The 11,566-nt window shown below is 44.0% G+C and overlaps 2 protein-coding genes across 4 annotated transcripts in view; both read left to right on the forward strand.

The window, feature by feature from the left end:
• agap2 (ArfGAP with GTPase domain, ankyrin repeat and PH domain 2) overlaps positions 1-1,946 on the forward strand; it is a 28,159-nt gene extending 26,213 nt beyond the window's left edge. For all 3 annotated transcript variants that reach the window (XM_084916116.1, XM_084916115.1, XM_084916117.1), the window contains one exon: positions 742-1,946. In XM_084916116.1, the coding sequence (XP_084772242.1) occupies positions 742-942 (201 nt within the window). In that variant the 3' untranslated portion in view covers positions 943-1,946. The remainder of the gene's footprint in view (positions 1-741) is intronic.
• Positions 1,947-3,834: 1,888 nt separating this feature from the next.
• On the forward strand, positions 3,835-10,847 carry zbtb39 (zinc finger and BTB domain containing 39). Its single transcript, XM_084916118.1, has 4 exons — positions 3,835-4,044; positions 5,543-6,856; positions 7,074-7,427; positions 8,018-10,847. The coding sequence occupies exons 2-4, from the start codon at positions 5,576-5,578 to the stop codon at positions 8,993-8,995; spliced, it is 2,613 nt and encodes an 870-aa protein (XP_084772244.1). The 5' UTR covers positions 3,835-4,044; positions 5,543-5,575; the 3' UTR covers positions 8,996-10,847.
• Positions 10,848-11,566: the final 719 nt, after the last annotated feature.

Consider the following 11,566-nt stretch of genomic DNA (forward strand, 5'->3'; position numbering starts at 1 on the left):
TTTGGTAATGAAATCACATCCTGTGTGAACAGCTGACCCAAAAACTTCAATCAAAAAGAAAAAACTATGTGCGTGTAATTTCAGCCAAGCATCAGTGATGTTAAAACTGCAATTCTATCCAATTTAATGTAAAAGAACTGAAGCTGAAGAACACTGTCTCATTGCTAATCGCAGTATTGCCAGCTGGCCTCTTCACTGAATGTGCTGACTTCCGTAACCTTCAAAAGAAATGATGACAGGCTGTTTTTAGTGCACCTGGACTCTGTGCTGGGATCTCCACAGTGTTCAGGTGGTATTTAATAAATGTGCTCTACCCCTGGAGTTCTTCTGTAATGGAATAATTTTCCCTTACTAGACTGAGTCTGTGTTAACAGACACTCAGCACACGTTAAAACGAGTAAAGCAGTTTGAATAACAAATTAGTTTAAGAAAAACTAAATGTTGGTCCTGAGATCTGATGACCTGTCATCATAGACAACACTGAACGTCAGGGAAGCAAATTCTGAAAAATCAGTAATAAATCAAATTATGAATATGCTGGTTAGACTTATTTATTACCTTAACTCTATATACTGTCTATGCAAATCAAAGAAAATCTGTCCAACAGTAATAGAAGAGGAGCAGCACATAATTTTTCAGCTATATGCTCCACTTCACTTCAAACTGTTCAATCATCTAATCAATATCTAATCAATAAACAGGCTTAAATATCATGTTCTGTCCTTTGCCTCTTCCCTGCAGTATGGAACCGATGTGAAAGCGAAAGATAACCAAGGCCAGACGGCCATGATGCTGGCCACGAAAAAAGGGAGCAAAAGCTGCATCGATATTTTGCTCCAGCACGGCTGCCCCAACGAGACGTCGCCCACCGCTGCCACGCCCATCCTCAGTCGCCGCTCCAGCACCGCCAGCCTGGGTCGGACCAGCTCCAGGAAACGGTAGCGTGGACTGAAAACGCTGCCACAGAAAACATTTTTAATGTGTGGAAACGGGCAGAGCTGATCGTGGAGAGGGGTGTAGTATAACGAAATGACAGCACTGGATATCATTAGTATAACGGATGAAAAACATTGTTTCTGAAGACTGAACAACATATCAAACATCTTAAAAAGCAATATTCATTCAATTTGTTGATTGCAGGCATATTGCTGAGTTATTGTGCCGTTGACCTCATTTCAAAATGACTCAAGTAGACCTGTAGCGGACTGCTTCTGTTTCACTTCCTCTGCAAGAAGTGCAATAATTCAGCTACGATGATGAAAAGCAACAAATTTTAGCGCAAATGACTCAACTCAGCGCATCCAGAGGGTGATGCTTTTATTCAGACCTGCTGTGACTGGACCAAAACTGCTACTTTTTTTTTTCTTCCTTGGCTTAAACCAACAATATGTCATGGTGTTAGTTATGTGAGCCTGTCAGTTCGACTGTATAAACTGTTTTCCAGCAACGAATCAGCTGAGATTATTCTACTTAGACTAGAAAAATGAATGGTTTGGAGTATGACCTATGTCAGTGTTAGGACCACAGGTCCGAGATATGACGTTTTATTCTACTATAAATGTATCTAGACTACATGCTTAATGTTAAACTCTGTAACGAAGACACAACTGAAAAAACCAGACTGCATTTTGTAGTGATTTCTTACTGGTAGTTCTAAAAGCTTGTTTTGTTTTGTTTTCCATTGTCTTTTATAATTTCTTATTCTCTCACATGTCATAAAGCAGTAAGCGGATGGTTTTACAAGTATGTAAACATGTGGATAAAGTTTTATTTGGGATATCAAGAGCAGATACGTGAAGACTGCGACATAATTCACATTCATCTTACTGTTGTGTAGGTCGATCCCATGAGTTTACAGTGAAGCGGCCGAAGGTGAGTCATGTGAGTCCCTCATGAGCTAAAACAAATGGTTACCAGAATAAAGTAATAAACTTTTTTTTAAATAAGCATTAAAAAAATGTTGTTTTTCTTGTCTTTGTGTGTGGGCCTATCTGCTGCACAGTGTTTATTTGACTGTTTTTAGCAACATTTGGGTCAGAGTGGTATGTTCACCATATAGACTGTATATAAAGTCAAGTAGAGTTTTATTGTCAACCCAACAATATACAATCAAGTATACATTGGGATGAAATTTTGTCCTCCTGGATCAAAGGTGCAAATGGAAGAAATCATTTTGGAAGCCTCACCAACAAGTGACCATACTAGAAAGAGAGATAAAGCTATCGAGCTTGGCTAGTAAAACACATCTATTAATTGTACCAGCGCTATACACTGAACAGATGCCTGCTAAAGAAGTGAATTATAAGGTATTTTGGACATTTTGATGCTTCCAACTTCGTGGGAACAGTTTGGCTGTTCCACTATGACCAAGGCCACGTGCACAAAGCATGGTCCATAAAGATATGGTTGGATGAGTATGGTGTGGAAGAACTCGATTGGACCACCCACATCAAGAACCTTTGGGATAAGCTAGAATAGAAATTGCAATTTAGGCTCTCTAGTTCAATATCAGTGCCTGACCTCACAAATACTCTTTTAGAAAGACTGGGAAATTATCCACACTCCCCTCCTGCGGTCAACAGCAGGAGTTCTATGTTTTGTGGACTAGACAGTGGTCGGGGGCATAGGCCCTGGTAGTCTAAGCCTTGGTTGACAAATCTGGCTTAAGGAAAGTCCTCGGTCATTTAGAGCAGGTGTGGGGAACTCCAGACCTCAAGAGCCGGTGTCCTGCAGATTTTAGATATCACCCTGGGCCAGCACACCTGAATCAAATGATTAGTTCATTACCAGGGCTCCGGAGAACTGCAAGACATGTTGAGGAGGTGATTTAGTCATTTAAATTAGCTGTGTTGGATCAAGGACAGATCTAAAACCTGCAGGACACTGGCCCTTAAGGCCTGGAGTTGCCCCACCCCTGCTTTAGAGTATCCAGCCTTCTTGGAGTCCTTGTGCTTAAGGGTGCCCCTACTGGAAACTGTCCTGCTGTGAGATTTCAACACTTATGTGAGGTCACACAGCCAGTGGAGATTTGATGCCCCTGCACCTCCTGAATCTCCGTTGTTCCACTGAAGGAAAAAGCACCCCAGAACATTATGGTTACATCTCAGGTGGGATCTGCTTGTTGTGACAGTAACTTTGGAAACCATCAGGACCATCAAGGTTCAATTTGTCCCATGTTTGGTGTTCTCTTGCAAAGTCCAAACAGTCAGTTCTGTGGCGTTCAAGGAGATGAGGTTTTTGGGTTTTTTTTTTTTGAAGCCCTTCTGTCTCAGATTATATCTGATTGTTGTGGGGCTGCAGTCAGCACCAGTAACGGTCTTAATTTGGGTCGGGAATCGCCCAGTGTCTTGATGGACAGCCAATTGGATCCTCCGGCTCCGTGCTGGTGAAATTGTTTTGGGTCTTCCACTTAACTTTTTGTTCCATAACCCTCAGGATCATTTAGGAAATTCCAAATGTCTGCCTTGCTGCGTCCCACCTCAGCAGCGATGGCGCGCTTATGCAGTTTAACAACCTGACCATGTTCAAAAAGGGAAAGGTTTTTTTTGCTTTTGCCATCAGACTGCCATGGCAGTGTGACTACCTGACAGAAAATGACAATGAATCTATTGGCCTTTTAAAGGTATATGGTCTTAAACTTTTGATCAGCTGTCAAAACAGCCTGTTTCAGTTTAAGCGTTGTTTTCAATAAATTGCATGATCAAAAAATGTTTTGTCTCACTCCCATTTCTTCTTGTTGCATGTTGAAGCTCAACTTGGAACCTTGTTAAGATCCCACCATGCAAAATATGATTTTTTTTTGCCATTTTTCAAGTGGTCTTGAAACTTGAGGGGTGATGAATTCTCCTCCCTGCAGTGACGCCTCCGGCCTGCAGGGGGCAACGCCGCTCAGCTTTGTTGACATGCGTCACCAAACTGCGACGGATGGATGGACCATAAGAGCAAAGGCTTCTAAAATGTAGAATGAGTGCCTGAGCGGTGCAGACCGAATGAAAACAAAAGGAAAAAGGGGATTTCTGAGCGCCGGCGGACACGTCTCAATGGGTGAGTGATGGTAACAGAAACGAGCGGGCCTGCGCTCACAGTAGGAGGATTATTTTTTAATGAAACCTCTGGTAAACCTCTGATAATGTGTCTGGATTGTCTGCGATAGAGAAAAAAACGGTCTGGGATCCTCTAGCTTCTTTTTAAACTGCGGAAAATTAAGAGTAATTGTGCTTTAAACACAAAAAGCAGCAAAAACAACGCGTTAACACCCTTTAAAAAAGAAAAAAAAGATACGATAATTTACAACATCTGTTACTGCAGAACAGTTAGATCCTGCTTCTTTATACAAAAACATAAATGCTTAAAAAATAGAATCTAAATGAGTAAACTATCATTTTTATAATACCTCAGTTATTTACAAAAGTTAACCTATACTGCTTTTCTTTATTTTCTGCCATGCATAAATAAAGAACATACATAAATGCTCCTGTTAAACACGGCCAAAGTTTCAAGCAATGAGAGTAATCCGTATCAGCTAAGAGCTCAGACTGCTATAAACAGTTCGTTTAAAATAACTTTTTTTCTATTTTTGACTTTCTGTAAAGTCAGGGAAAGGGTATCCTTAATATGGAGCTGTGGGCACAGAAGCCCCCCCATTTTCAGTTCAAACCTTCTGTTTGTAGTGAGTGGCCAATCAGAATAAGGTTTCTGTAACGAGGGAGGAGCTAAAATTCCTTCTTTCAGACAGAGAGTCCAAGATAAAAGTCAGAATGGGAGATGCATACATGTTGACTATCATGTTGAAATGTACTATGAATCATCCAACTAACTTCAGGTTTAACTTGATATGATGGTGGTTCACGTCTTATGTCACCATGGTAACTTGTGCTGCTCTGGAGCAGGTTGTGTTTAAGATAAGAGATCAACAGTAATAAAATCACAGCCTGTTGACAAACCAGTTCTCCAGAAACCATTGCTGAAAGATCCCTCAGACCTTTGTGTGCAGATATGAAGTTTTGTTTTTTTGTTTTTTTTTAACAGTGTCTGCTTCAGACGCTGCATGCATTCATAACCCTCGGTTTGTTCGATCACAATGGGGGCTTTGTTCTTTATTTACCTGTTGCCATGGCGAATCATGGTATCAGAGTGCAATTAATGGATTTCTTTCATTACTTCCTCATACAGCTTACCTCAGAGTGGATCGGAGAAGACTGAACCGATTCTAAATCTGAAAACTCAGAATTTAGTTTTAAACTGTTGTTAAACCTGTTTTATAAAAGCTGGAGTGAAAAACTGGTTGCCACATACTGGACTGCTTTTTGACAGCCACTTTACATATTTTATCATGCAGTAACACATTTTATCTATATATTTAACAACTGGATTATCACGCTGTTTTTGTTGTTTGTTTGTGTTTTTTCACTGCATCAGCGTATGAATACATTTTCATTAGTGATCCATCTACCACCAAAAGATGGATCACTAATCACCGAATATTAAAGAAGACATTTGTCCCCTGTACTGCTCTGATGTTTCTGCATTTCCTTCCCTGCAGTTGGATTGTAGTGCATTAGGAGCTGCGGCAGGGATGAGGATCCGGCTGCAGTGTCCCGGCCACGCTGCCAGCCTTCTCTCCGAGCTTAACCGTTGCCGCCAATCACGTCAGTACTGTGATGTGTTCCTGCAAGTTGGCAACCGGACATTCGCAGCCCACCGTGCAGTGCTGGCCTGCGCCGGGACGTACTTTTGCAACTTGTTCACCAGAACTCCCAACGCGTCCAGCGCCGCCTTCTCTTTGGAGTTTATCTCCCCAGCTAACTTTGAGAAAGTGCTGACATTTGTCTACACCGGGGAGATAGTGACTGATCTCATAGATGTCGGGGTCCTGTACGAGCTGGCCGAGCGGCTCGGGGTTAGTGAACTGGTGAAGGCTTGTCACGCTACCTTCCCTGACCTGCAGGCTTCTGTGTCTGCAAACTGCAATGCCAGCAGTCCCAGTGATGTCACCCTGGACTCCAGCATGGTGGCCGCTCCACCCACAGTGGTTGCAGTTAGTGCAGCTTCTGTGCCGTCTGTGTGCTCTTCCGCCGCCTCCTGCTCCTCTCTGTCTTCATCGGCTGGCCCGTCTGCTGCCCCGACTCCTGCTGCTGCTCCCTCCCCTCTTTTCCAAATCAGGATGGGCAGGTTAGGCCGCGAAGTTCAAGCCGGGCCTCTGTCTCTGGACCTAAAGGCAGAAGATGTCCAGTCTCATATCGGCTACGGGCAGATGGGAGCAGATCATCAGTTACCAGGAGGACCGCCTTTAACCACCAGCAGCAGCAGCCTTTCCCTTCAGGCTGACGGCTTGCAGCCTGTGGGGCCTGTGTTCCAGCTGAAGACCGAGCACGGGCTGAACGATGGGGAGGCGGGAGGCTGCTGTGAGGACGGTGACACAGATGGTCAAATGGTTTCTGAGAGCGCGGGCGACTCTTTGTCTCGGAGCAGCAACCCTGTTACGTCTGAGTCTTGCTCCCTCCCTGACTCTTCAGCTCAGCTTGGCGCTGAAGCCTGCGCCCCGACATCATCCTCAGGAGAGTCTCCAGGCAGCCTTCAGGTGGCAGCGGTGGAAGGTGGCGTGGTCAACGTGCAGCAGGACAGCAGGCTGATGTTTGGGGAAGTGGAGGAAGGAGACACTGAGGAGGAGAGGGAGGCTCTGCAAGGTAATGGAGCAGTGGAGGGAACAGAGGAAGAGCAGTGGAGACAGTTGGCAGGAGAGATCATCGAGCTGAGCGATGATGAGAACTTCATGGAGGAGGGAGAGGAGGAGGACGAGGATGAAGATGACCTTGTGTGTGTGGAGAATGGAGATGGAGGGAATGCGAGTAGCCAGGTAATGTTTCTGTTTGTGAGCAGTACAGTAGTTCAGGTAAAAGGTCATTCTGTATAAAATCAAATCAGCTGAAGTTCTGTAATGTTTGTATTTCTAATGAAGCGACCAAGATTTGACATCGTGCTCTGAACGTTTTCTGAGCTACAGACCTTCAGAGGACACAGGGATGGGTCGTATTTTTTTTCCACATAGGAAATAATGGTCTTTGCTCCTCCAGGTGACAGGAAGCACGGTGACATGTAAAGCTTGCACAGTGGCACTCCCAGCAGATCCAGCTGCCATCAGAAGACACGGTGAGACGCACCTGACGGAGCTGGGGCTCTGCAGGGTGTGCGGAGCCTCTTTTCCAGACCGTGCTGCGGGCATCGCCCACTCCTTCACCCATGTGGGAGTGCAGCTCTTCACCTGTGACATGTGCCACTTGCAGTTCTGCAGTCAAAAGAAACTGCTGCGGCACCACCGCCAGACAGCATCCAGTTACACCATCCCACAGGGGGCGCTGACCAACAGCAGCCACAGCCAAGAGCTCCAGTGTGCTGTATGCACCAAATCCCTCAGCAAGGACTTCCAGGTTAGTGGATATCTATGGAGTGTTTTTAACGTAAGTCAGACACTTTAAACGATTGCTTGATACATAAATGGCTCCATATGTAAACAGACACTATTTAGTTATGATAAATGCGGACTTGATTTTTACATTAATTGTTAAGAAATTACAGCCATTTCTATCTCCATGAACTGAAATGAAGTCGGGCAGTTCATTAAAAAGCAGTTCTTTTGTTTTATTCACGAACTATTAAGATAAAAAGCCCCAAATGTTGCGTTGGCCTTTGTAAGCTCTTTCTGTGAGCCACAACATGCTGTCGAGCTCTCGGTTCATTAAACTGTGTCATGAATGAGCTCACTGTGGTTCACTTTAAGGTTAACTGAAGCGTTTACTTTGTAAATAATGCAAGGACCAGGTGTGTCTAAGAAGCACAAAAGTGAGACTTGAGTTCACAGTGAAACCCACAGGAAGTCTGATGTTTGTATGAACAGTGCCTGAGAACCGGTTTGGTGGCAAACATGAGCAGGAAATAAGAATGAGGAGTCCCCCTGCTACACACCTGCTTCCTCAGTGAGGCTCCTCAACTTTTAGTTTTGTGTTTTTCTCCTCCTCAGACTCTCAAAGACCACCTGCTGAGCCACGTGTGCCCCCAGAGCCTGAGCTGTGGCGTGTGTCACCTCCCCCAGCTGTCCCTGTGTTCCCTACTGTGGCACGCCCTCGCCCACCTCTCCCTGCCCGTCTTCACCTGCCCGCACTGCGCCCGCTGCTTTGTAGAGCGTACCCTGCTGGACAGACACATGGCTGTGCACGCTGAGGAGGCGGCAGCTAAGGAGAGAGAGCAGTCGGCGCTGAGGGCTTACGGAGTCAAAGCAGATGGAGGTGGCAGTGGAGGAGGAGCGGAGGAGCTGCATTGCTTCCTGTGCCCGCAGACGTTTCGCTCGTCCTCTGCGTTTCAGTACCACCTCAGTCTGCACACCAGCGACTCCACGGGGAGCGGAGGAACCGCTGGCGGCCAGGGGTGGTTAGGGAAACGTAAAGCAGATCAGTCTCTGGAGTGCCCGCCGTCTTCCTGCTCCTCCTCCTCGTCACGGGACGTCAGCGGGCTCGTTAAAATGAGCAACTTCGGTTTGGGTTTGGGAATGGGCATCAGCGTGTCAGACAAGTTTTTTCAAGGGCCGATGCATGGCGTATCCTCTGGAGTCCTGACGAACGGAAGCTCCAGTCAGGACAGCGGTGTCGGACCTGCAGGGGTGCGTGGGAAGTGGTACCGGTGTCGCTACTGTGGTAAACGTTTCGCTCACTCGGGGGAGTTCACCTACCACCTCCGTATCCACACCGGGGAGAAACCCTACCAGTGTAAAGTGTGTCTGCGCTTCTTCAGGGGGCGCTCCACCATGATCTGCCACCTGAAGACGCACGCCGGCGCCCTGATGTACCGCTGCACCGTCTGCGGCCTTTACTTCTCCACGCTGAAGCTGGTGTCGTCACACATGGAGCTCCACAAGGACCACTTACCGCCGGACTTCAACATCGAGCAGACCTTCATGTACAATGATCACTCTAAAGAACCGCTGCCCACTGTGGACACCTGATCAGCTCCTCGTTTCCTCCCTGACGCCTCCTCTGTGTCTGGTTGTCGTGGACCACAAGCTGCTGATAGTAGACTAGAGCTTTAGCTAACCGATGCACCAACATATCGGCCTATCAACAGATAGGACATTTACTGATGACTCATGCACATCTGTCATGTTACATCAATTTAATGCCGGCTAACTGTTTAAAAAAAAGTCAGAAGCGCTAGAAGTTTCCATTCTTGTTTTTATTAGGAGGATTTTTTCATTTCCTGGCACAAGATGCTTTGGCTGAAATATTATTATAAACACTGGTATTAGCCCAGTGCAGTGATTTTCTAATGTTTTTAGTTAATCACGTAGTCTCTAAATTATTTTAAAAGATCTCAGTATTGCTTATTTTGTCCAGCTAACTTTCTCAAACACACAAATGGAACCAGAACTACATAAGAACAAAATCTAAAAACTCTAACACTAGCCATTAATATGGATTAAAGATGGATGATTCTCCTACTAAAGACCATTTGCACTGGTCAGATTCTTGACTGAGTCTGTTTAAAAAAAAAAAGTAGCATCATCAAAATGATTGTGTTAATATGTGATTGTAATTACACTGTAATTACAGTGTAATTACACTGCAATTACCTCAATGTAGAAAATTAGACAAACACAAAATATTTTCATAAATGTATTATTTTCTTTCCACAGTGTTTTAAAGCATTGATTCCCAAACAGAGAGCGGTACGAGTCACACTGAGGGGCACTTAGCAGGTTTTTGAGGGGCTCTGGGGTTTCACGTAATAATGACATCGCGATTTGAGCGGTGTCTTCTTTGTGTAAGTCCAAATTTAATTTAAAAATTAGAAATTACAAATCGATAATAGAAAAACTGTCTGCACTAACACAACAACAACTAGTTAATTAAAAACAGTTCACTTAAGATGTATTTATGTAGCAGTAAGTGCCTTTTATTGTAAGGTAAAGACTTTTAAAATATTAGTCAAAATAGCTGAACATAGTGCATGAAAAGGCTAAAATATGGTTGTATTAAATTAATAAATTATCAGTATATACGACTAAGATTATTTGAGCTAAAATGATGACAATAGTTTTAATAAAAATGCTACGGGTAAATGTAAAAAGCGCAAAAATGGCAGGTAGATTAATCACAAAAATAATCCTGGTTATGCCTCAAAAACTGTCAACTCTTGCTGAAAGTCCACACTAACTGACTGATAACTGTATAAAATGAATTTTTAACACTATTTAAACTTGACTAAAACAAAATGAACAGTTTTTGGAGTATTATGGGTGTGTATGTAAGTTAGCACCCAGTACAGGAGTCCAGTCAGCACATAAATGAGTCTCCCCAACAACTTTAACAGAGAAGGATGCTACTTTGGGAGTAAAACAGCTGGAAGAATCATCTCCCTAGACTTTTAATTAACAAAGTCTTCCCGGCTACCTCACCCCCACTGGCCAACTCCATCCCCCCTTTCTCATTTCTTAGTTTCTACATCCTTGCATCCTCTCCTTCCGTCTGGTCCCTTCCACCAGAGATCCAAGCAGAGGAGAGAGGAGTCAAGGCAACAAGGATAAAGTCAGCTGCAGTATCTATTGGTTGTGTTCGTGATGTGTGGCTCCTGATGATAAGGTTAGTTTTCAGTTTAGCCAGCAGTGTCCTTAAAGCAAAGATCATGCTGGTGCATGCTCAACAAAACACGCACACACACACACATCCATATAGAGGATTTAGTAATGCTGGCATAGGAGCAGTATGTGTTGTAAATGGCGACTGATTCCCTAAAATCCAATACATGTGAAGGATTTTTTTTTGGAGTTTTAGTAAATATATATAAAAAAAAAAAAAAAAGTGGGGACACTTTTAATCATTCACAATATCAGTATTTTATAAGTATGAGAAGATATACCCTTTTTGAGCCGTAAAGGGCAGAAATTCCATCCCTCAGTGGCTTATCCAGGTCCAGGTTGCAGGTGCAGCACTCTAAGCAGATATACTCAGACTTCCCTGTTCTCAGCCGTCTCCTCCAGCTCATCCTGGGAGACACTGACGTGGAGGAGGAGTCCCTCCTTAATGACCAAGCTCCTCACCCAGACACCTGTTAGAAGCAGCCTATTTCAGTCATTAGCCAGAGCTTCTGGCCATAGATGTGGTTAGTAATGTAAAACTGTATGGTTGAAACCATCCCTGTGCAAACCGGAGGTTCATTGCTTGAAGCGAGTCATCGCAGTGATGCTCCTATGCTGACAGGCTCATTTCTGCAGGAGGATGCAACCCTGCTGCTTACAGCTGGTTTTTGGGGAGATCTTCCCCCCTTAAAAAGGCCTCCGAGAACTCTAGTATCAACCTCTGTCTTTTTTTTCTTTTTCTTTTTTTGATATAGGCCAGAAAATAAATTTTAAAAGCTGGGAATCACTGTTTTAAAACACAAAATTAGTATTTTTATAGAATAGAAGTAAAGAAATAGAGATTATTTTTCACTTACATCTGATTATTTCTGTATCTGTTGATCGACTGAGCGTTTATCTGGATTTTTATAATGCGGTCGCCATATTTTTTTCTGTTAGATG

Source organism: Perissodus microlepis, chromosome 20 (genome assembly GCF_051167445.1).
Source record: "Perissodus microlepis isolate ML-2025 ecotype Zambia chromosome 20, ASM5116744v1, whole genome shotgun sequence".
Taxonomy (NCBI): domain Eukaryota; kingdom Metazoa; phylum Chordata; class Actinopteri; order Cichliformes; family Cichlidae; genus Perissodus; species Perissodus microlepis.